The 27,262-nt window shown below is 39.0% G+C and overlaps 1 protein-coding gene across 1 annotated transcript; it reads left to right on the top strand.

Annotated features, from left to right (window-relative positions):
- Window positions 1-4,234: 4,234 nt before the first annotated feature.
- LOC106140270 (aminopeptidase N) lies at window positions 4,235-27,061 on the top strand. The gene is made up of 17 exons (XM_060951065.1): window positions 4,235-4,399; window positions 9,327-9,598; window positions 9,944-10,105; window positions 10,767-10,814; window positions 11,285-11,447; window positions 12,365-12,577; window positions 13,653-13,862; window positions 15,181-15,314; window positions 15,867-16,065; window positions 16,670-16,865; window positions 18,268-18,430; window positions 19,031-19,247; window positions 20,316-20,425; window positions 23,074-23,241; window positions 24,617-24,760; window positions 25,208-25,289; window positions 25,886-27,061. Exons 1-17 carry the CDS (start codon window positions 4,235-4,237, stop codon window positions 26,033-26,035), a joined length of 2,796 nt encoding a protein of 931 aa, XP_060807048.1. The 3' UTR covers window positions 26,036-27,061.
- The last annotated feature ends 201 nt before the right edge of the window (window positions 27,062-27,262 follow it).

The raw sequence follows: 27,262 nt of genomic DNA, 5'->3' as shown, positions 1-27,262 counted from the left end.
CCTAAAGTCTCGGGTTCGATTCACGCATTTATCAAATGTAACGGTATTTATCGACTGTATTTAAATTTTGATGACCGGTTACTTATTTTAACTTTATTTTGAAAGAAAGAAAAATCGTTTATTTGGTACATTAACAAAATATAAATAGGAATAAGTGAATTGTTAAATTACATTATATGTACCTATTATATTCTTATCTTTTCTATATTCTTATCTTTTCTATCATATATTTTCTTAAAAGCTAGAATATATGTTCACAGAAACTGTATCTACCTAAATACTTAAGACCTATACCTATTGTAACATTATTGTTATATTCAAGGAATAAACGATTATGATTTCAATGCCGTGTGGTGCCCGGGAATTAATAAAATAGGACCACTATATCTTTTACCCGTGGACGTCGCAAAAGGCGACTAAGGTATAAGGACTAAGGCTAACAAACTTGGGATTCTTCTTGTAGGCGATGGACAACCTGCCACTAATTGAATTTAAATTCCATCACAGCTGAATGTGGCCTATCAGTTTTTTTAATACGTATGTATGTTATTTGCAGAAATTAACGGCGTTAAAAAATATAAATTCAAAGAAACGATAGACGTTATCATATCTTTTTCAATAGGTAACAAAAGTTAAACTTATCTTCGGAAATATTGAAACGTTCGTTATTATTTACCTGCAAAAAGGTACAGTATTTAACCTGCACATTCAGGCTATGTACCAATGATTATTTGCGAAGTTATGTACATTAGTTTGTATACTAACCGATGCTCTTACGGTGAGGGAAATCATCATGAGGAAACCTGCAAAATTAGGCAACTGGATGTGTAACCATGATCGATCCAATACGGGTCAGGTTTACCTGCAAAGATTGCGGAGGTCAGACGGGAGTCGCTTCGTGTAAAAAACCTGACGATGTTTTCCCTCATCGTAAGAGCATCGGTTAGTATTCAACATACATAATAATCACGTCTATATTCCTTGCACGGTAGACAGAGCCAACAGTCTTGAAAAGACTGATAGGCCACGTTCAGCTGTTTGGCTTTATGATGGAATTGAGATTCAAATAGTGACAGGTTGCTAGCTCATCGCCTAAAAGAAGAATCCCAAGTATATAAGCCTATCCCTCAGTCGCCTTTTACGACATCCATGGGAACAAGATGGAGTTGTCCTATTCTTTTTTTTTTATTGGTGCCGGGAACCACGCGACACTAGTATTCATACTATTAGTATTCAAACTTCGCAAATAGTCATTGGTACATGGCCGAGGTGGGATTCGAACCATTGCCTTTTTGCGCCAAACACATTTTAACAGGGCATCTTACCGATTCAACCACCGACGCTGTTTATTCGTAATGCGTTATCTACTGAACCCATTTTCTTATTTCACATTAAAATTAATTTAATTCTTAATCATTCATTCATTCATTTATATAATCACGTCTATATCCCTTACGGGGTAGACATAGCCAACAGTCTTGAAAAGAGTGATAGGATATAGATCTGTCTACCACGCAGAGGTTATCCAAATAGCGACAGGTTGCTAGCGAATCGCCTAAAATAAGAATCACAAGTTTATAAGCCTATCCCTAAGTCGCCTCTTACGACAACCATGGGGAAAGGAGTGGTCCTATTCTTATTTTATATTGGTGCCACACGGCACTGAAAATATTGCACTCCTTTTTTGTATACGAATCGAAGTCATGGTCAGATTGGTAACTTGGATTAATCTTAAGCTTATCCAAATGTATCCGAACTTGAACAGGCGATAACAGGAAGAAATCGCCTTTTACGGTGACCTTACTCGGCCTTACGTCTTATTTATTGACCGACCTTAGCCTCTTTTGCAATTTTATTTATAAATACATCGGACTTCAGTAATTATTTTAGTTGGATGAAGAAAGCTTAGCCAATTTGTACTTTGATCAAATTGGGGAGGTTCTGATTAAAGGTCAGGTCAAAAGTACCTTAAACTGATGAATTGTTATTGGAAATATTGAATCTTACATACATAGGTACATACAAAAAATCCCGCCTTTTTCCCAGAGGGGTAGGCAGATACTACATCTTTCAATTTTCTACGATCTCTGTACATACTTCTTTCGTTTCATCCACATTCATAACTCTATTCATGCAAGATATATTTATACATACATACATACATACATAAACTCACGCCTCTTTCCCAAGATATATTTATTGAATATAATAATAATATATAGGTATGTATATGTTTAGTATAGTTTTATAGTATACTAGCTGTGCCCGCGACTTCGTCTGCGTGGAATAGTTATTTTGGGCATAATTGAAGCTCTCAAGGATGAATAATTTACCCCGTTATTTTTCATATTTTCCATTATTTCTTCGCTCCTTATAGTTGCAGCGTGATGTTATATAGCCTAAAGCCTTCCTCGATAAATGGTCTATTCAACACAAAAAGTAGTAGTTCCTGAGATTAGCGCGTTCAAACAAACAAACTCTTCAGCTTTATCATATTAGTATAGATTTTAATCATAATCATTTATTCCTTGAATATGGTCACTACAATATAGGTCTTAGTATTTAGGTACAGTTTCTGTGAACACATAATTCTACCTCTTAAGGCCACTTAAGACCTCTTTTCTCTCGTCAAATAGTTTCATATCTACATGTCATTCACCCTGTCAGTCAGTCACATAACAGTCAAAGTCAGACAGAAATTGTACAATTGAGAAGCCTACTCGTTTTATTATACGCGTTTTTGAGTATTATAATTATATATTATGTGAAATATAATGTGTTGTATATTAAATAATCATGTGGATAATGTTTGTGTATAGGTACGTATCGAACTTGCAGTCCTTGATGTCCAATGTCCTAATAAATATCTCTTTTTTTGATGTACATCCTACTAATATTACAAATGCGAAAGTTTGCGAGTATGGATGTTTGTTACTCTTTCACGCTAAAAATACTGACCCGATCACGATGAAATTTGGTATGTAGGTAGCTGAAGACACCGAAATAACATATAGGCTACTTTTTATCCCGGAGTTCCCGCGGGATTGATAGGGTTTCCATGCGGACTAAGTCGCGGGCGGCCTCTAGTATATAATATTATAATAAATTTATCTTAAAATTACATATGAATAGAATAGAATAGATTTATTTTCAAAATTGGATACAAGGTATCACTTTTTGACGTCACATCACTTAAATCTAATTATAACTGCTACCGCTTCCAAAGCGCATGAAGAAGCGGCGGAACAAAATACACTGCAGCATTTTCATTGGACTAATATGTTATGGTAATGTGCAAAAGGAGAATTATACAACTGAACGTAGATCACGTTCAGTTGTATAATTCTCCTTTTCAGTATTTTTTGAGACTGTTGGCTCTGTCTACCCCGCCAGGGGATATGTTATTATTATGTTGTAACTGAGATATTGTCAAATAGATACCATTAACGCTCTTAATTCCCGCGGGAGCGAATACCTACATATCTATATATATATAATCATGAATTTATCGCTTTCGGGGTAGGCAGAGCCAACAGTCTCGAAAAGCTTGTTAGACCTTCAGCTGTAGGACTTGATTACGAAATTAAGATTCAGCATTTAATATTGGTAGCGATATACTCGTAGATAGATAGACTCATTATTGCACCATAAGAAAAAGAATATAAGATATAGTTCATAAAGGCATGTATTTTAAGTATATGTTATTATTATGTATTTATGTGTATTTGTATGTATTTATATGTATTATATATAGATATATATATATTCTGTATGTATTTCATTATGTTCAAACATTTATTTATCTCGCTCTGCGCCAACGCCGATCTCCTGTTTGGTTTCCTTCCGCCCAAAGGTTGACTGGAAGAGATTGCATTAGCGATAAGTCCGCCTTTGTACCATCTATATCTGCTTTGTGTTGTTTTGTATGTTTTCTCTTATGGTCACGTCCATATCCCATGCGGGGTAGACAGAGCCAACAGTCTTGAGGACTAACTGGCCACGTTCAGCTATTTGGCTTAATGATAGAATTGAGATTAAAATAGTGACAGGTTGCTAGCCCATCGCCCAAAAAAAAGGATCGCAATTTTATAAGCCTATCCCTTAGTCGCCTTTTACGACATCCATGGGAAAGAGATGGAGTGGTCCTATTTCTTTTTTGTATTGGTGCCGGGAACCACACGGCACAAGAGTTTTATCTATCTCTCATATCTATCCATTTTTGTCCACAGTGAAGATGGGTTGGCGTTCAACCCTCACAGTGCTGGCTGCGGCCCAGCTGGCGTCAGGAAATGACTACCTCCTTCCCACGGACCTCATGCCCACCCACTACGATCTGAAGTTGGCATATGACGTGGATCCGTCGACAAACTTCAGCTTCTTCGGCGTTGTGGATATTATGGTAAGATATTTCATACATATGTATGTAGAAGTATGCAGAGATCGTGGCAAGTGGAAAGAGGTAGTCTCTGCCTACCCCTCCGGGAAAGAGGCGTGATTTTATGTATGTATGTATGTATGTATGTATGTATGTATGTACATAAAGTCACGTCTGTATCCCTTACGGGGTAGACAGAGACAGTGCAAGAGTCTTTTCGAAACTAAAATTATATATTCAGTGACAAGTTGTAAGCCCATCGCCTAAAAGAGATTATCAAGCCTTAGTCGCCTTTAACGATATCCATGGGAAAGATATGGAGTGGTACATACATACATACATATGGTCACGTCTATATCCCTTGCGGGGTAGACAGAGGCAGTGCAAGAGTCTTTTCGAAACTGAAATTCTACATTCAGTGACAGGTTCAGAGCATCAGTTAGTATTAAAACTAATGTACATAACTGCGAAAATAGTCAGACATGGCCGAGGTGGGATTCGAACCTGTGCTCTTTTTGCCCCACACGCATTTTAACCGGGCACCTTACCGATTCAACCGCCGTCTCTCTTTGAATCACTATATATATATGTTACTCTTTACCGCAAAAACTTCTCAACGTAGCAATATCTATTATTTCGAAATCGGTATCTCGTGACAGTTCACTGAGAAAGCCACAAAACAAAACACTCCCTGTTCAGCGCAGTCGCGTAATAAACAGGTTGTTTGACGTAGCACTCTAAGGTCTCAATGACCACTCAGATTTCATGTCTAGTTTAGATCAAAGGTGACCTAGTTTACCTAGCCTCGACCTGGTCTAGAACTCCTGTGTCTAACTATTAATTAAGAAGGGATGTTTTTCTTATAAGTAGCTATTAATTACAAAATACTTACTTAATGTTGCATGGTTCGCGTCATTTTAGAATAGGACCACTCCATATCTTTCCAATGGATATCGTTAAAGGCGACTAAGGCTTGGTAATCTATTGTAGGCGATGGGCTACCAACCTGTCACTATTTGAATCCCAATTCTATCTTAAAGCCAAATAGCTGAACGTGGCCTATCAGTCTTTTCAAGACTGTTGGCTCTGTTTACCTCGCAAGGGATATAGACGTGATTATATGTATGTATGTTTGTATGTTGGAGATGAATAAAGAAATATTGAATTTAAATTTGAACAGTTTTTGCTGTGGCGTTTATTCAACGCTTAAATATGGTTCTCTTCATGACCGAATGCTTACATTATACAACAATAAAATATTTTTGAAAGTTGTACAGTTAGACAGGACAAACAATGGTTATATTAGCATATGCGCATGCGCTGAGACGACTCACAATAGCCATTCAGTCAGACCAATGACTTTGAACCTGATCGTTGTCTTTAGTTTTGATGTTATCAAAAACATATCGCCTCATGATTATGTCAATACGAATCTATATTAATATTATTAAGCTGAAGAGTTTGTTTGTTTGAACGCGCTAATCTCAGGAAGTTCGAATTGAAAAATTATTTTTGCGTTGAATAGACCATTTATCGAGGAAGGCTTTAGGCTATATAACATCACGCTGCAACTATAGGAGCGAAAAAATAATGGAAAATGTGAAAAAAACGGGGAAAATTATTCACCCTTGAGGGCTTCAATGATGCCCAAAACAAATTTTCCACGCGGACGAAGTCCCAGGCACAGCTAGTAGGTAAGTACCTATATAATAAGATTTGAAGGAGCCGTGCGGTCCCGTGGGATTTTAAAATAGGATGTGACTTTTACCTTAACGACACAAGGACCACTGTCTCTTTTTCCCGTGGATGTCGTAAAAAGCGACCAAGGGATAGGACAAAAATCTTAGGTTACTAGCCCATCGCTTAAAAGAAGAATCCCAATTTTATAAGAATATTCCTTTATCGCTTTCTACTATATCCATGGGGACGCGATCGAGAGGTCTTTTTCGTTTTTTTTTTATCAGTGCCATGAACCACACGGTACGCTTTAGTGACAAATAAATAACAAATTGGAAGCCGTTAATTAAGGACGTCCTGGTAAAGGGTCAGGTCAAAAGTACCCGAAACCGGCGAGCTTGCATGAAGAGAGTTATGAATGTGGATGAAGCGAATGAAGTGTGCAGAGATCGTGGCAAGTGGAAAGAGGTAGTCTCTGCCTGCCCCTCCGGGAAAGAGGCGTGATTTTATGTATGTATGTATGTATGTATTGGAAGCCGTTTATTATTCCGGTCTCGCTTCTTGCTTATCACGGTCCGGGTGAAGGTTTTCCTTGTACAAGACAGTGCTTTGGACCGATTACTAAATAATCACTTGTCTATGAAAATTAAATGTGTTATTATTAAATCCATGTACATTATACTCCAACTCTAATGATTAAATAAACTGTATTACATCCTACCGGATCTCCCGTGATGCCTTCTACCAATCAAGATACAGGTTTATTTTTAGTTTGATGGTAGATGGCTGAGCGTTGGACCCGCTTAGAAAATGTATAACACCTTTTATATGAACGATGTATGTACATAATACCTACGTTGTTGAAATGAGTCAATAAAACACTTTTTTTATTTGTAGTATTTTTACTTTCTGTTAAAAAATTAGTGCAGTGTGGTTCCCGGCACCAATATAATTATGAACAGGACCACTCCCATCTTTTTCCCACGGATGTCGTAAAAGGCGACTAAGGGATAGTCTTATAAACTTGGGATGGCTAGCAACATGTCACTTTTAGAATATCAGTTCTATCATTCAAGCCTGTCAGTTGCACGTCGCTTATCGATTCAAGACTGCTGGCTCTGTCTACCCCACAAGGGAAATAGACTTAGTAATACGTCTCGTAACACAAGTCTCGAACTTACATCGAAGCTAACTCAATCTGTGTAATTTGTAAAAAAAAAATTGTAATATGAATGAATGAATGAAATAAAATAATTACTTTATGTTATATCTTGAGACATGTAGGTAAGTGTATTAAATTAAAACTGGATTTAAAACATGAAAGTTAGCAAATTTTCACGTAAGCGAAGCCGTAGGAAGCAAGCAGTTATAAGTGGTATGCGAAGGACGAGAGAAATCAGCATAATTTATACTGGATTGAACGATTCTAAGTTCTTGTTATAAATATTCTAGTACGTACTATTTTGTATTATTTATTTAAACTTTATGCACGTAAAATGTACAACGGGTGGACTTAATGCCACAAGGCATTCTCTTCCAGTCGAACCTTCGGACTAAACTTTGTAATTAATGCGAGTTTATTATTGAATGATTGAACTTGTAGATCTTAATATTGTAAATCGTATAGTTCGATATAAATAAATAAATACTTATGTAGCAAGATCCAGAGCAATGATCCTGATTGGCCTGGGTCTTGGATGTTTATCTATATAAGTATTTATTATAATATAATATCGTTGAGTTAGTGTCTCGTAACACAAGTCTCGAACTTACTTCGGGCTAACTCAATATGTGTAATTTGTCTTGTATTTATGTATTATTTTTTGTCCTGTATTTATTTATTATTTTATTTATTGTCTTTATCGAATCGAAATAAAAAAAAATTGGGTGCTGTATAGACAATAGATTTGTTAGTTTTGTGGTCGGACACCACCTTAGAATTTTTCAAATTCAAACCGTTTCATCGCTATTTCAGAAAAGTTTTGTTAAAAGTGAAATCTCTGTTTTTGTTCGTAAATTTTTGTTCAGGTCTCGCTTTTTCAGGCCTACTTTCTAGTTAGTATTTAATATACGTTTACACAAAAAACCCATTGTGTCGGCAAACAGTTACTTTAGGCAGGTTATTATAATATTTTACTTGTATTGTCGACAACAGATTTTTAATATCTTGCCGAAATTGTAGGATAGTGAAATCGATATCAGGGTCATGTCGAATATTGTGACATCACTAGACTAGTGATGTAGGTTATTTTTTTTACATCCATCCATATAATCACGTCTATATACCTTGCGGGGTAGACAGAGCCAGCACTCTTGAAAGACTAATAGCTCACGTAGGTGGTACAGTTGTTCGGCTTAATGATAGAATTGAGATTCAAATAGTGACAGGTTGATAGCCCATCGTCTAAAAGAAGAATTGCAAGTTTTCACTTACATGTATTTTTATATTAACATGTGCCGTGTGGTTCCCGGCACCAATACAAAAAAGAATAGGACCACTCCATCTCTTTCCCATGGATGTCTTAAAAGCCGACTAAGGGATAGGCTTACGAACTTGAGATTCTTTTTATGGGCGATGGGCTAGCAACCTATCACTATTTGAATCTCAATTCCATCATTAAGCCAAATAGCTGAACGTGGCCATTCAGTCTTAACATAAATACAGGAAAATATTTCTTATTTATGCTTTTATGTTGATGGAGAAACCTATAACCACAAGGCCACATTATTATGATTCAGAGTGACAGGTTATATACCTTAATCGACCGTTTGTCCTAGGTAGACGTATTCGTCGACAATTTCGAGAATCGAGCTTATATATACATATAATCACGTCTATATCCCTTGCCGGGTAGACAGAGCCAGCAGTCTTGAAAAGACTGACAGCCCATGTACAGCTGTTCGGCTCACGATATGGAATTGAGATTCAAATAAGCGTCACTGCTAGCGCATCGCCAACAATAAGATTTTATTAATCGACTTTTACGACATCCATGGGTACATGGTACATACATACATATGGTCACGTCTATATCCCTTGCGGGGTAGACAAAGCCAACAGTATTGAAATGACTGAATGGCCACGTTCAGCCATTTAGCTTAATGATAGAATTGAGACTCAAATAGTGACAGGTTGCTAACCCATCACCTAAAAAAAGAATATCAAGTTTGTAAGCCTATTCCTTAGTCGCCTTTTACAACATCCATGGGTAAGATATGGAATGGTCCTTTTGTAAAATGCCGGGAATTAATAAGCCGTTATCATCTTTTTCAGCTGACAGTAAGGAAATCAACGTCGAAAATAGTCTTACACTCACAAGACTTCAATATAGTTAACAACGATATTAAACTGACTGGCCCGTCGTCTCTCACCGTTGAAGATGTGAAACACAACGATACGTACAACCTGCTCACACTTCAGCTTAGCGGGCAGTTGGAAAAGGACGGCAATTATTCCCTCGTGATACCCTTCTACGGGAATTTGAAGCCGGGATTGGACGGAGTCTACGTCAGCAGTTATGTGCATAAGACCACTAAACAGAAAGAGTAAGTTTTTTTTTTGGTGCCGTGTGGTTCCCGGCACCAATACAAAAAAGAATAGGACCACTCCGTCTCTTTCCCATGGATGTCGTAAAAGGCGACTAAGGGATAGGCTTACAAACTTGGGATTCTTTTTTAGGCGATGGGCTAGCAACCATTGTCACTATTTGAATCTCAATTCTATCATTAAGCCAAATAGCTGAACGTGGCCATTCTGTCTTTTCAAGACTGTTGGCTCTGTCTTAAGCATGACTGATGTGATGATGACACCTGACTGAATCGGGAACTATAGTACTTATCTTAAACAACTTGGCGTCTTGAGCAACATTAAAAACTTTTACTCCATTACAGATACCTGGTCACCACTCAATTCGAAGCGATATCAGCTCGCAAGGGTTTCCCCTGCTTCGATGAACCCATGTACAAAGCCACCTTCAAGATCACCCTGGCTCATGAGAAGGGCTACACGGCTGTGTCCAATATGCCGCAGATTTCCTCCATGGGCGACAATAAGTAAGTTTCTTGGCCTTTTTATAAGACTACTAGCTGTCTCGGCAAACGTTGTTTTGCCATATAAATAATTTTAAGTACCTAATTTCTAGTTAAAAAAAATGTTAAGAGTGGACAACCCTTATCACTAAGAGGTATGAAAAATAGATGTTGACTAATTCTCAGACACTCGCTACTCAATATGCTAACAGATAATATTTCATGAGAATCGATCAAGCCGTTTCGGAGGAGTAAGATATTGTTAGTTGAGAAAGGCAGTGTTATATTCATTACTAGCTGTGCCCGCAACTTCGTCCGTGTGGAATAGTTATTATGGGCATCATTGAAGCCCTCAAGGATGAATAATTTTCCCCGTGTTTTCACATTTTTCATTATTTCTTTGCTCCTTATCGTTGCAGCGTGATGTTATATAGCCTAAAGCCTTCCTCGATAAATGGTCTATTCAAAGTATTTTCTGATATTAGCGCGTTCAAAGAAATAAACAAACAAACTCTTCAGCTTTATAATATTAGTATAGATAATAAGATTAACGTTGGTAAGTGTATTCAATTTAATAAGGTTCTATTTCTTCCTCGTCACAGATTAGGATTTGACTATAGTTAGACGTAAAATATAATTCTCGATAGAGCTAGAAATAATATAAAGTTAATTATTATCTTTTCAGTCCGATGGAGCCTTATTGGAAGCAGGATAAAATGGCAAGTTCGTTCAGGTAATTCCGATATATTACAAGAGGTAACATACAATACAATACAAATTATCTTTATTGCCCATAAAAAATACATGTGTAGTAGAGACATAGGTACATTATGATGTTGAGCAAAGGCAGACTTATCGCTAAGCAATCTCTTTCAGCCAACCTTTGGGCAGCATACCTAACAGATGTTACATACATAGCTGTTTATAGGATTTATATATATATATATATCTCGTTTTATAGATCCCCATGAATCAACCTAGGGAAAGGCCTATAAACTTAGGATTCTCTAGTGACCTATCACTATCTCTGAATCCTAAAAAAACCAATCATTTAAACGTATTCTTCGACTTTCGTGATCATTAGCTCTGTCTACTTAAATAAAATTCCCAAGGGCAAAACAGTATATAGATAGGTAATTTGCCTAAAGACTATAATGCGGTCAAAACCGACCTATTTTAAGTAAAAACTCCGTTGTTTTACAGAAAACCAATGTCCAATTTCGTATGGGACGAGTTCCAGAACTCTGTCCCCATGTCGACATACCTGGTTGCGTTCGTCGTCTCCAAATTTCAGTATGTGGAGAGTCCTTCGGGGCTATCCCACATCAAGTTCAGGATTATGGCTAGAAGTGACGCCATTGACCAGGTAATACTCGTATACTTTTTTACATGCATACATACATAAAATCACGCCTCTTTCCCGGAGGGGTAGGCAGAGACTACCTCTTTCCATTCCCACGGTCCCTGCATACTTCCTTTGCTTCATCCACATTCATAACTCTCTTCATGCAAGCTCGGCGGTTTCGGGTACTTTTGACCTGACCCTTTACCAGGACGTCCTTAATTTGATCAAGATTATGTTCGTCTAGGTCTTCCCACTCCGACCTTTCCCTCCACACTCTCCATGTATATCTGCTTAGTCAACCTGTTTTCATTCATCCTCTCCACATGACCGAACCATCTCAACATACCCTTTTCTATTCCTGTAACTACATCTTCATTCACATCACAACATTCCCTTATCACGCTGTTCCTTATCCGGTCACTTAATAATAATACTTTTTTATATAATAACTTAATACTTTTTTAGAAAGATAATTAAACCACAGTTCACCGTTTTTGACCACTATTAATGAGCGGCAAGGTGTATAATGTGACCTTAATTTTTTTTGAAGCATGTAGGTATGTAATTTAATATAACCAATTTATCATGTATAAAATTATGTCATCTAGAAACACAAAGTAAGTTGTTAATTTGTCAGAAAAAGTAGTACTTTTATTTAGAAAATACATATAATTATCCAATGATACTAAATCAGAGATATGGTATGATAAAAAAACCGATATATTTAATTAATTTAGTTAGATTTCAACGACATATCGACAAATGTTTATCTCCTTTTTCATTCCTAGATCAATTCATCTAGGCATGATGAAAGCATCTTTTATTTCTGATTGATGCCAGTAATTCTTGTGAGAGTGAGTGTAGGTGAGGATGCAACCGAAACTAAAGCCAGGAGGAGGAAGAAGGTAACAGTAATTCTTTTAATCTTGTTTTTACAGACCACATACGCTGCCAGCATCGGACCAAAAGTCCTCACGTACTTTGAGGAATGGTTCAACGTCTCCTACCCACTGCCCAAACAAGACATGGTCGCCATCCCGGATTTCTCCGCCGGGGCCATGGAGAACTGGGGGCTAATCACGTATAGGGAAACAGCGTTGTTGTACGATAAGAAGCAGTCGTCTTTCACTAATAAGGAGAGGATTGCTGAGGTAAGATGGACATGATGATTCATACAAACAAGTTCATAATTCTTTACATCATAAAGCTGTACAGCTGAACGTGGTCTTTGAGTATTTTCAAGACTGCTGATTCTGTCTACCCCGCGAGGTACTCTGTCTACGGGGTTCATGTTGTACACATTATTAAACCAGTGACTATTGTAGTAGTTAGAACTGTAATGTACAAAATGATATGCAATAAATGAATTGAAATTGAGGGTTATACACGTGTCTATATGTAAGTCTAAACTTTCCATACAAATATTTACTAATCCATAAAAAAAGAACAATACGATACCCATAATAATCCATAACTAATAGGCCAGCCAATTAAGAGGTACTCGTAATTTTTAACGTAAAATTTGGAATATGTTTATATGACTTAGCTTTTTTTAGACTAGGCTTTTAAATGTATAAAAGGGTGCATTTGTTTCTAGAAATTCCTTAAGTACCTTATCTTAACTAAACTTGACGAGCAAAGTAGGTAGAACATACGGGTGTTCATAATTTCAATAAGATTTTATTTATTTATTCTTTTTTGTAATAATTACAATTTGTAAAGTACAATAGGCGGACTTAATGCTAATAGCATTATCTGACAGCCTACCATTGGGTTAAGCAGAAAACCTTTGTGTGGGTGATAATAAATAATGTAAGTATAATAAACACTATATATATTATAAACCTTTACATACCTAATCACTATACTATGTAATAGGTATATATATTTGCAGCACATACAGAGATTATTTACTCTCTTATGAATGAGTCAGAAGCAACTGGACCACGTGCGACTTAAAACTGGCGACGTGAATAAGTAACTTGCTTTCAAAAAATAAATGGACTCACTGGATAAATTCAGATGTGTTGATGTGTATTCAGCGTATTGCTCTATAGCAATAAATTCGTTGAGTTGTGACTTTTTTGTATTGCTGCAACTCACACCCTAATTAATTTGTATTTCATATGAAATTGCAAATTGTGTGTAGCAAATCAAATAAATGAATTATGTATCTATATATTTTAGATAGATGATTCGTAACTAAAACAAATCGCACGTTTCCAGGTCATAGCCCACGAGCTGGCCCACCAATGGTTCGGCAATCTGGTAACCATGAAGTGGTGGTCTGACCTCTGGTTGAACGAAGGTTTCGCCACTTTCATGGCGTCTGTGGCGGTGTCAGCGGTGGAACCCTCGTGGCGAGCGGACAGGCAGTACGCGGTGGACAATATCATGTCCGTGCTCAATTTGGACGCATTGGAGTCTAGCCATCCTGTGAGTGAAATGACATACATACATATGGTCACGTCTATATCCCTTGCGGGGTAGACAGAACCAACAGTCTTGAAAAGACTGAATGGCCACGTTCGGCTATTTGGCTTAATGATAGAATTGAGATTCAAATAGTGACAGGTTGCTAGCCCATCGCCTAAAAAAGAATCCCAAGTTTGTAAGCCTATCCCTTAGTCGCCTTTTACGACATCCGTGGGAAAGAGATGGGTGGTCCTATTCTTTTTTGTATTGGTGCCGGGAACCACACGGCACTGAGTGAAATAAAAAGAGTAGAAATAAAATAAATGAAAGCAGGTTGACTTAGCAGATATACAAGGAGGTAACCTGACCGCCGAGCTTGCATGAAGAGAGGGATGAATCTGGATGAAGAGAAGGAAGTATGCAGAGATTGTGGCAAGTAGGTAGATGTAGTCTCTGCCTACCCCTCCCGGACAGAGGCGTGATTTTATGTATGTAGAAATAAAAAGAGTAGAAGTAGAGAGACATTTAAAATATCTTACTAGTCCTTATTCGTTTCTTTTGCAAAGCAACCTAATATTAGCATGGTTAATGTTAATATAAATGATTTACTGTTGATAATTTTGTTTTGTGAATAATACAGTTAAAAATTCGAGTTCAACTATCATTTCTATCTGGAACAGAATTTTTTTTAAAACAGTAACAAATTATGAATTGTCGAGAATATATAAAAAAATTAAATAGCGTAGCTACATACATATGTACATACTTATATTCACATCTATATCCCTGGCGGGTTAGACAGAGCCAACAGTCTTGAAAAGACTGATTGTTTACCACGTTCAGCTGTTTGGCTTAATGGCAGAATATGTATACTTACCTATATTTAAATTGTAACAGGTTGCTAGCCTGTCGCCAAAGAAAAGAATCCCAAGTTTATAAGCCTATCCCTTAGTCGCCTTTAACGACATCCATAAGGAAGAGATAGAGTAGTCATATTCTTTTTTCTATTAGTGCTGGGAACCACACGGCACAGCGTAGATCTTTGCTCGTACTAACTGTTAACTAGAATAGATTAGAATAGATTTATTTTCAAAATTGGATACAAGGTATCACTTATTGACGTCACATAACTTAAATCTAATTATAACTACTAGACTACCGCTTCCAGAGCGCATATGTGTAGAAGAAGCCGTGGAACAAACTACACTGCAGCATTTTCATCGGACGTCAATATACAAATATAGATCTCTTAAATCTAAATCGTGGACGAATGCACATTGTCTACATTAAAAAAACATGAATGAATGTAGAACTAATGATTTTTTATTATTCGTCTTAGGTGTCAGTGCCCATTGACGACCCGAAACGCATCGGCGAGATCTTCGACGAGATCTCGTACAAGAAGGGCTCCACTCTCATCAGGATGATGACCATGTTCCTGGGGGAGAACGTCTTCAGGAAGGCCCTTCACAAGTATATCTATCTACCTTACATTCTAATTCTGAGGTTTTTGAGCGTCAGACCGTTTATGATAAGTTTTCTACGTGTAAATCTTTCTGTTATTCTTTTTCTTATGGTGCAGTGCAATGTACAGTCTATCTATCCTATACATACATATGTTCATGTCTGTATCCCTTGCGGGGTAAACAGAGCCAACAGTCTTGAAAAGACTGAATGGCCACGTTCCGCTATTTAGCTTAATGATAGAATTGAGATTCAAATAGTGACAGGTTGCTGACCTATCGCTTAAAAAAGAATCCCAAGTTTGTAAGCCTATCCCTAAGTCGCCTTTTACGACACCCATGGGAAAGAGATGGAGTGGTCCTATTCTTTTTTGTATTAGTGCCAGGAACCACACGGCACAAGTATATCTATCTACCTAACATTTTTATTCTGAGGTTTTTGATCGTCAAACCGTCTATGATAAGTTTTCTATATGTAAATATATGTACATAAGTAAATATACATAATTAGCTAAATGTTGCTTTGAAGACTTGTGAAGTATTATTTTTTTGTTATTCTCAGCTACCTAACGAAGTACTCATACTCCAACGCGGAACAAGACGACTTGTGGTCAGAGCTGACCACGGCCATCCAGGCCGCCGGCGGTCTCTCCCGCAACGTGACGGTCAAGGAGGTCATGGACACGTGGACCACGCAGACCGGATATCCTTTACTGACCGTCGAGAGAAATTACGAGGAAAACGCCTTGACTATCACACAGGTGAGGTAATTTTTTTCCGTATACATACATACGAGTACATAAAATCACAGAATTTTACCTAAGGTGTAGGCAGAGACTACATCGATACCGACGCTGAGAGTAAAACCACTCCATACCTTTCATACCATGTATGTCATAAGAGGCGACTAAGGGATAGGCTTATATACATGGAATTCCTCTTGTAGGCGATGGGCTAGCAACCTGTCACTTGTATGCATTTCATTTCCATCATGAAGCCATACAGCCAAACGTGACCTTTCAGTCTTTTCAAGACTATTGGCTCTGTCTACCCCGCAGGGATATAGACGTGGCTATATGTATGTATGTGAAATATGTCCAATAGTTTTATGTAAGTAAGTTTATATAATGATGGATTAATTATAGAGAAAAATATTTTTTTTTGTCCTTAGATTTATTATAATATATTGGTTATAGAGAATAACATATCTCTTTTTTTCTCAGGTGTTAAAAATTGTATATTAACTACCTTACTGTTACTTATTATATCTTATATATAAAATCCTCCTTTTCCCATTTTCAGCCATTTTCGGAATCAAAGAAACGATATTAATATGATTTCGAGACTCGTTAATTGATTTTACAGAAACGCTACCTATCCAGCGGGCATATGGCGCAATCGGCGTCCTGGTGGGTACCCCTCAGGGTCCTCTGCGAGGGGGAGGTCGGCCAGGAAAGGTCTTTGGAGTGGCTCGCTGCAGACGAGGGAGTCTCCGCGCGACACCAGTTTGAACACGGGGCAAATCCTAACCAATGGGTTCTGTTCAATCCAGATATGGTTGGTATGTGATATCGATTACTAATACATACATACATATCGCCTTTTATGACGTTCACAGAAAAAAGAAAGAGTGGTCTTCTTTTTGTCTATTGGTGCTGGGAACCACACGGCGCATGCGGATGCAACCGGGACTAAAGCCGGGCGGAAGAAGAAGACAGATTACGATCTTTTATTTCTCCAGTTCCTAGAGTTATGTAGACAATCTTCTTCGTTTACCTACGCCATAACAACGGTTGCCACGGTTTTGTTTGTTAGGTAAAAATACATACATACATACATAAAACCACGCCTCTTTCCCGGAGGGTTAGGCGGAGACTACCTCTTTCCACTTGCCACGATCTCTGCATACTACCCTCGCTTAATCCACATGTATAACTCTCTTCGTGCAAGCTCGGCGGTTTCGGGTACTCCTGACCTGACCCTTTGCCAGGACGTCCTTATTTTGATCAGGATACTATTACTAATCACGCTGGTAAATACGCGTCCTGTAGCGGGAGCGATGATTCAGCTCGACCGCCACCAAAGGGAAGATCTTCCGCCAGGCTGGTGTGACGCCTGGGGAACCGCGCGACAGACGATGTTGTGTCGGAGGTTGTATATATAGCTCCAATCCGTGAAATCTTTGAAATCGCGATTTGGATTCTTCGCTGCTATTGGCTGAGCGCGTCAATTTCTTCGCGATGATTGACAGTTGTTGTGTGATTGGATGTTGTGACGAGTGGCGTAGAGATGTCGCCACAGGTGGAGAGATGGGCTGACGTAGAACTGACTTGAGGTCTAGATGATATGCGTGCAAGTGGTCTTAGCTGAATTCGTTGCAGACTGGAGCAAGTTGAAAGAGACGTACATACATATGATCACGTCTTTATCCCTTACGGGGTAGACAGAGCCAACAGTCTTGAAAAGACTGATAGGCCACGATCAGCTTATTGGCTTAATGATAGAATTGAGATTCAAATAGTGACAGGTTGCTAGCCCATCGCCTAAAAGAAGAATCCCAAGTTTTTAAGCCCATCCCTTAGTCGCCTTTTACTACATCCATGGGAACGAGATGAAGTGGTCCTATTGTTTTATTATAATAGTGCCGGGAACCATTCATTCATGTTTTTTAATGTAGACAATGTGTATTCGTCCATGATTTAGATTTAAGAGATCTATATTTTTACATTGACGTCCGATGAAAATGCTGCAGTGTAGTTTGTTCCGCCGCTTCTTCTACACATGCGCTTTGGAAGCGGTAGTAGTTATAATTAGATTTAAGTGATGTGACGTCAATATCTAAGTGATACCTTGTATCCAATTTTGAAAATAAATCTATTTTATTCTATTCTATTCTAACCACACGGCACGAATCATTATATCTGAACAATGATAAATGAATTCGATCTGGATTCCCAACACAGGTCTGTACCGCGTGAACTACGACCGTCGCAATTGGCTGCTGCTGGGCAAGACCTTGGCGAGCGGCAACTACGCGGCCATCCCCGTGATGGGTCGGGTACAACTCCTGTCTGATGCCTTCGAGCTGGCGTGGAGCAATTACCTGGATTATAACACTACCCTGCAGTGAGTGAGACTTCTTATTACTCTTGGATTTAGTCCCTCAACACTACGTCCTGCTATCGTACATACCATATGGTCACGTCTATATCCCTTGCGGGGTAGACAGAGCCAATACATACATACATAAAATCACGCCTCTTTCCCGGAGGGGTAGGCAGAGACTACCTCTTTCCAGAGCCCAATAGTCCTGAAAAGACTGAATGGCCACGTTCAGCTAATGATAGAATTGAGATTCAAATAGTGAAAGGTTGCTAGCTCATCGCCTAAAAGAGGAATCCCAAGTTTGTAAGCCTATCTGTTAGTCGCCTTTTACGACATCAATGGGAAAGAGATGGAGTGGTCCTATTCTTTTTTGTATTGGTGCCGGGAACCACACAGCGCTATCTTATAATTATAAATGCGTAAGTTTGTGAATACATATGTCAATCCAACAGTTTTTAATTTATTCGTTACAAACATACAAATCTAAATAATCAGTGCCCTTGTACTGAATTCCTCTTTAGTTTAAGTTCCTTTATTTTTTTTTCTTAATGTACCTACATAAATAAATATACAAATAAATCTATTCACTTTATTAATAGTGTGGATATTCATCCATTTCAGGATAGCAAGGTACCTGCGTCGGGAGAAAGAGTATCTGCCGCTGACCACAGGTCTCCGTGCCCTCGGTAAGATCGAGAACGTTCTGCGAAGGACCCCGGACTACGGAGCCTTCCAGAAATTCGGGAGGAAGCTGATCAGTGACACTTACGCCAAGGTCGGCGGGCTGGCGACGAAGAGTATACTGAACGAGGATAACCTAATCAGCGTTAAGATGCAGGTAAGATGTATATTTATAGTGCCGTGTGGTTCTTGGGGCTTTAGAATAGGACCACTCCATTTCATGGATGTCGTAAAAGGCGCCTTATGTCCAATTCTTGCCCGTGGATGTCGTAAAAGGCGTCTAATGAAGAGGCTAATAAGATTGAGATTCTTTTTGGTAGGACTAGCAACCTGTCACTGTTTTGAATCTCAATTCCATCATTTAGTCATATAGCTGATGATGGCTTTTCAGTTTTTTCAAGACTGAGCTCTGTCTACCACACACGGGAAAGAGACGTGATTATATGTATGTACCTATGTAAGAATATATTTGACTCGCTCACTGACTCGACATTGACTTACAATAAATATATAATTATAGTGCCGTGTGGTTCTTGGGACTTTAGAATAGGACCAGTCCATATTTCGCCAATGGATGTCGTAAAAGGCGATGAAGAGGCTAATAAACTTGAGTTTCTTTTTGGATGGACTAGCAACCTGTCACTGTTTTGAATCTTAATTCCATCATTTAGTCGTACTTATAGCTGAACGTAGCCTTTCAGTTTTTTCAAGACTGTTGGCGCTGTCTACCACACACGGGAAAGAGACGTGATTATATGTATGTACCTATGTAAGAATATATTTGACTCGCTCACTGACTCGACATTGACTTACAATAAATATATAATTATAGTGCCGTGTGGTTCTTGGGACTTTAGAATAGGACCACTCCATATTTTGCCCGTGGATGTCTTAAAAGGCGCCTAATGAAGAGGCTAATAAGATTGAGATTCTTTTTGGATGGACTAACAACCTGTCACTGTTTTGAATCTCAATTCCTCATTTAGTCATCAAGCTGAACGTGGCCTTTCAGTCTTCTCAAGACTGAGCTCTGTCTACCACACATGGGAAAGAGACGTGATTGTATGTATATAGATATATTTGACTCGCTCACTGACTCAACATTGACTTACAAAGGCATTAAGCGATGGGCTGGCAACCTGTCACTACATTTGAATCTCAATACCATCATTAAGTCATACAGCTGAAAGTGGCCTGATGCTACAAAACATTGGTCTACTTTCAGACCCTGACCAGCAGCTGGGCCTGCAGAATGAAGGTCCCTGGGTGCGAGGAGAATGCGATAGAGATGTTCCAAGAATGGATGGAGACCGACAACCCTGATGAGAACAACCCGTAAGTTCTTACCATACATATATATGATCACGTCTTTATCCCTTACGGGGTAGACAGAGCCAACAGTCTTGAAAAGACTGATAGGCCACGTTCCGCTATTTGGCTTAATGATAGAATTGAGATTCAAATAGTGACGGGTTGCAAGCGCATCGCCTAAAAGAAGAATCCCAAGTTTATAAGCCTATCCCTTAGTCGCCTTTTACGACATCCATGGGAACGAGATGGAGTGATACTATTCTTTTTTGTATTGGTGCCGGGAACCATACATACATACATACATACATATGATCACGTCTTTATCCCTTACGGGGTAGACAGAGCCAACAGTCTTGAAAAGACTGATAGGCCACATTCAGCTGTTTGGCATTATGATAGAATTGAGATTCAAATAGTGACGGGTTGCTAGCCTATCGCCTAAAAGTAGAATCCCAAGTTTATAAGCCTATCCCTTAGTCGCCTTTTACGACATCCATGGGAACGAGATGGAGTGATACTATTCTTTTTTTTATTGGTGCCGGGAACCACACGGCACATAGTTCTTACCTTATCTGATTATAGCAACTTTGGCGGCATCTCTAGTCAACAAAAATCTACGACGCTAGTCTAAATCGCGAAAGCAAAGATTTCACGGATTGGAGCTATATATACAACCTCCGACACAACATCGTCTGTCGCGCGGTTCCCCAGGCATAACACCTAGCCTGGCGGAAGATCTTCCCTTTGGTGGCGGTCGAGCCGAATCATCGCTCTTTCTACAGCTACCTTGGAATCTAAGCTTTATTATGTGGCGACATCTCTACGCCACTCGTCACAACATCCAATCTCACAACTACTGTCAATCATCGCGAAGAAATTGACGCGCTCAACCAATAGCAGCGAAGAATCTAAATCGCGATTTCAAAGATTTCACGGATTGGAGCATAAATAGAACCTCTGACTCAACATCGTCTGTCGCGCGGTTCCCCAGGCATCACACTTAGCCCGGCGGAAGATCGTCCTTTTGATGGCGGTGGAGCTGAATCTTCGCTCTCGCTACAGCTACCTTGGAATCTAACCCTTATTCAATCATGGTTACAAATCCGGTTGCCTTAATGTGCAGGTTTCCTCATGATGTTTTCCTCGGCGTAAGAGTATCACACGTTACCAGTATAATTTTATGTATCGGTTACCACTCGAAACTACTAGAATGACTACCTTTTCTATTCTTGTTCAATACATACATACATACTCGTACATTCATACATTCATTCATACATACTTATATACATACTTATATACATACTTATATACATACATACTACTTATTTACTTACTTACATACATACATACATAAAATCATGCCTTTTTCCTTTTTGGGTTAGGCAGAGACTACATCTTTCCACTTGCCACGATCTCTGCATACTCGCTTCATCCAAATTCATAACTCCCTTCATGCAAGCTCGGCGGTTTCGGGTACTCTTGACCTGACACTTTACCAGGACGTCCTTAATTTGATCAAGATACGTTCGTCTAGGTCTTCCCACTCCGACCTTTCCCTCCACACTCTCCTTGTACATCTGCTTAGTCAACCTGCTTTCATTCATCCTCTCCATATGACCAAACCATCTTAGCATACATATATGTATGTGGGATTGCTCAGTAAGATTTAGCAAAACAAATATTTCCTTCAGTTTCTTTAAAAGGTTTTTTTCATCTTACAAACTTCAATGTCTGATTTTCACTTTGACATTTTACGTCATTTTTCTCATCTAAAATAAAAAGTGCCAGTCCTAACAATAACTTAAAATAACGAAACAATTTAAATAAAAACCGTTCACAACCCACATACATACTTACAAACATACACACATACAAATCACGCCTCTCACCCAGAGATCCTGCACAATACAAACTCCGTTCCCCAGGATCCCCCTGGACCTCCGCCGGACCGTGTACTGCGTGGCGATGTCTCGCGGCAGCGTGGCGCACTGGCTCACCCATAGCTAGAGACAGCTAGAGATCCCGTACAATACAAACACCGTTCCCCAGGATCCCCCTGGACCTCCGCCGGACCGTGTACTGCGTGGCGATGTCTCGCGGCAGCGTGGTGCACTGGCTCACCCATAGCTAGAGACAGCTAGAGATCCCGTACAATACAAACACCGTTCCCCAGGATCCCCCTGGACCTCCGCCGGACCGTGTACTGCGTGGCGATGTCTCGCGGCAGCGTGGTGCACTGGCTCACCCATAGCTAGAGACAGCTAGAGATCCCGTACAATACAAACTCCGTTCCCCAGGATCCCCCTGGACCTCCGCCGGACCGTGTACTGCGTGGCGATGTCTCGCGGCAGCGTGGCGCACTGGCTCACCCATAGCTAGAGACAGCTAGAGATCCCGTACAATACAAACTCCGTTCCCCAGGATCCCCCTGGACCTCCGCCGGACCGTGTACTGCGTGGCGATGTCTCGCGGCAGCGTGGCGCACTGGCTCACCCATAGCTAGAGACAGCTAGAGATCCCGTACAATACAAACTCCGTTCCCCAGGATCCCCCTGGACCTCCGCCGGACCGTGTACTGCGTGGCGATGTCTCGCGGCAATGTGGTCCACTGGCTCACCCATAGCTAGAGACAGCTAGAGATCCCGTACAATACAAACTCCGTTCCCCAGGATCCCCCTGGACCTCCGCCGGACCGTGTACTGCGTGGCGATCTCCCGCGGCAGCGTGGTGCACTGGCGCTTCGCCCTTGCGCGGGCGCAGCGCGCCAACGTGGCCACGGCGCGGGACGCCCTGCTCTCCGCCCTCACCTGCACCAGGGAGGTCTGGATATTGGCACAGTGAGTGTTGTTATGGTCTATCTACATACATACGTAGGTACATATAAATATAAATAAATAAATATATACGGGACAAATTACAGGGTTAGCCTCGAAGTGAGTTCGAGACTTGTGTTACGAGATACTAACTCAACGATACTATATTTTATAATAAATACTTATATAGATAAACATCCAACACCCAGGCCAATAAGAGAAAGTTTGTTTCTCATCATGTCCTGGCCGGGATTCAAACCCGGGACCTCCGGTGACACAGACAAGCGTACTACCGCTGCGCCACAGAGGCCGTCGTATATATCACATATGATCTCGTCTTTATCCCTTACGGGGTAGACAGAGCCAACAGTCTTGAAAAGACTGATAGGCCACGTTCAACTTTGGCTTAATGATAGAATTGAGATTCAAATAGTGACGGGTTGCTAGCGCATCGCCTAAAAGAAGAATCGCAAGTTTATAAGCCTACCCCTTAGTCGCCTTTTACGACATCCATGGGAACGAGATGGAGTGATCCTTTTCCTTTTTTTATTGGTGCCGGGAACCACACGGCACATACGGTCTATCTATTAGTTATTTTAGTTAGTTGGGTAGTATAGTTATTTCTCCGAAGGGTTTGCTCTGTTAGTTTATGTAGTTAAGTTTGTAAGTGCCGCGTGGTTCCTGGCACAAATAGAAAAAAGGATAGGAACACTCCACCTCTTTTCCACGGGTGTCGTTTAAGGCGACTAAGGGATAGGCTTTTAAACTTTGAATTCTTCTTTTAGGCGATGGGCTAGCAATCTGACACTATTTGAATCTCAATTCTATCATTAAGGCGAACAGTTGAACGTGGCCCATCAGTCTTTTCAAGATTGTTAACTCTGTCTACCCAGCGAGGGATATAGACGTGACTATATGTATGTATTATGTGTAACTAAGTTCCACTACTGTATTTCATCTATATGAAGCGAAGGAAGTAGGTATGCAGAGATCGTGGCAAGTGGAAAGAGGTAGTCTGCCTACCCCTCCGGGAAAGAGGCGTGATTTTATGTATGTATGTATGACATCTATATTTGTAAATTGACGTCCGGTGAAAATGCTGCAGTGTAGTTTGTTCCGCCGTTTCTTCTACACACGCACTTTGGAAGTGGTAGCAGTTATAATCTGGGGGCACGGCAGTGCCCCCGCCAATACGAGCCAAGCGAAGCGCAAGGGCACTACCGAACTTTTCTCGAAGTGGTTCGTCATATTTTTGAACCTTCATAACTTGAGTTTGGGTTATTGTTGGGATTAGATTTAAGTGATATGACGTCAATAAGTGATAGACCTTGTATACAATTTTAAAAATAAATCTATTCTAAGATTCTTAAAAAAAAACATATGTATATATGTATTTCAGGTACCTGGAATGGGCGATAACAGACGGCTCTGTGGTGCGGAAGCAGGACGCGGGAATGGTGATCTCCGGCGTCGCCAAATCCAACGTCGGCTTCTACGTCGCCCGGGACTTCGTGTACACCAGGATCGATGATATACACAGAGCGTGAGTGAACTTTCTTCGGGTTTTTAAAGTAACATGATTATTGTTTTTTAAGAATCGCTTCTTTTTCAAACTGGATAATTGTGTGTGGACTTTTATAATCAGGTCATATATACATACATACATATGGTCACGTCTATATCCCTTCCGGGGTAGACAGAGCCAACAGTCTTGAAGAGACTGAATGGCCACGTTCAGCTGTTTGGCTTTATGATAGAATTGAGATTCAAATAGTGACAGGTTGTTAGCCCAACGCCTAAAAAAAATCCCAAGTTTGTAAGCCTATCCCTTAGTCGCCTTTTACGATATCTACGGGAAAGAGATGGAGTGGTCCTATTATTTTCATTAGTACCCATTAGCATGGCATTTATTAAAAATAAGACCAAACGCGAGCACAATAAATAAACACAGGTCGAGTTATTTCAAATATTTTTTTTTAACTTTGGACAGGTTCAAGGGTCAGACCCGGCGGCTGGGCGGCATAGTCAAGGTGATCCTGGACCAGATCAAGACTGAGAGGGAACTGGATGAGGTGAGTACTTTATTTGTTTCATATAAATAGGCATTCACGACATTTTTGCTATAGGCAGGTACCTACTTATATGAATTCTTTGCCTCTAAAACGGAGAGTGTGTTATCAACATTTTACCTCGTGAAGTTAACTTACGATGCGTAGGTACAGATTATATTACAGTGATGTGTATGTACATTAAACGTTGTAATACATGTTAAGTTTTAATTGAATATGGCAGGTTATTATTGTTACTTTTTATGAATGATAAATGGCTGTCGGGTTAGTTCAAAATTAAAGTCAGAATGTTTGTAAATTGTAAGTACGTTAGTGTCTAATGTTTCAAATGTTATATGTAGTATTATTATAGTATTACATTTTTATACATATTACATTTGAAACATTAGACACATTATTCTGAATACTGTAAATATACAGTATTGTTACTTGTAATATAAATATGTTGCAAATTTAAAAAAAAAATCATATAATTTGGACGTGTTACATTAGATTACATTACATAAAATCAAGCCTTTTTCCCATAGCGGGTAGACAGAGACAACATCTTTCCACTTTGATACATTTAAAAGTTAATTATGTAAATTTGCTTTTTCTAGTTTCTAAAATGGCGCGAAGAGAACGCCAAATATTTGGAGGACGTCAAACTGACGGTGGAACAGGCCATAGAGCGCGCGCGCGTCAACATCGAGTGGCTGAAGAAGAACGGGCGGACGGTCGTGGACAAGATGAGGGAACTGACCAAGTAAACGCATATAAAGTTGTTGCTTGTTTGTTTATAATATCTTTATTGCATAGAAATTTACACAGTAACAAGAATATAGTTAGTACATAGTTATAAAAGAAACAAATCACTTGCAATGGCGGACGTATCCCATGAAGGGATCTCTTCCAATCAAAAAGCAAAAGTTGTTGCTAATTGTGTGTAGTAGATTACGTTAAACTTGATTTATTTTTTGTGAGACATAATGTAAAAAGAAATAATAATAATGAAAAATGGCTGACGGGTTGGTTGGTTCAAAATTAAATTCAGAATGTTTGTAAATTGTAAGCACGTTTAGGAAGGAGTTAAGAAATATTTTTTGTTCTTTTGCCTACTTTTATTTTTTATTTAAAACTTTATTGCACAAACAAAAATGTACAAAAGGCGGAATTGATGCCGTTTGGCATTCGCTACCTAAGTTATATGAGGTAAATCACACCGAAAATTACTTTCTTATTCATTTATTATACTTTTAAAAATAAAAATACATCTTTTTAAGAAAAAAGGAACTAATTTGCAGTTAATTTAAAACACATTTTTTTAATCACATATTAAGGGTTTAAAATATTTTCATCCCTTTTCTTGAATTACATCTTGTCTCACTATAAATAAATTTCTTATTCGGTATACCATAATAATTATAGTAAGCTTTTTAATTGCTGCGTCTTCTGTGTTTAGCTAGACAGTATCACAAAATATGCTCCCATAGACAATAGAATAGAAGTAGCAATATATAAGTAGTTTTAGTTAGCAAAACACCGGCTATATGTAATGCACATCTTAAGACTGAAAGAATGATTGATAATTATTTTTTGACTTGAAACATACTTCCTTTTAAATTTCTGTCACAAAAAGCGAGAAGATTTATTTGATAAGCGCCCGTTCATTTACATATTGTGTTGAATTTCTGATGTTTTTTTTAATCATTGTAATATTTCTATTTTTTTAAACCTTTAACGATTATCGATATTATTAAGCATTGCTCAATCTGTCTCAAAATATGATTCTTTTAGTCTTAGAACAATGTGACTTACATATTAGTTATCATATTTTATAAAAATATGTATGTACTTACTCATAGTTATACAAAAAGTTGTGACTTGGCCATCTTCACTACATTTATGTTTTTGGATTAAAAAACATAAGTATTACATTATACTTTGTTGTTAAATAGTATGTCTAAAAAAAGTCAATCGAATTTGTGTTGCATTAT

This window comes from Amyelois transitella, chromosome 23, assembly GCF_032362555.1.
Source record: "Amyelois transitella isolate CPQ chromosome 23, ilAmyTran1.1, whole genome shotgun sequence".
Lineage (NCBI taxonomy): Eukaryota > Metazoa > Arthropoda > Insecta > Lepidoptera > Pyralidae > Amyelois > Amyelois transitella.
The sequence above is the reverse complement of the archived record's forward strand: the minus strand, read 5'-3'. Positions and strand labels throughout refer to the sequence as shown.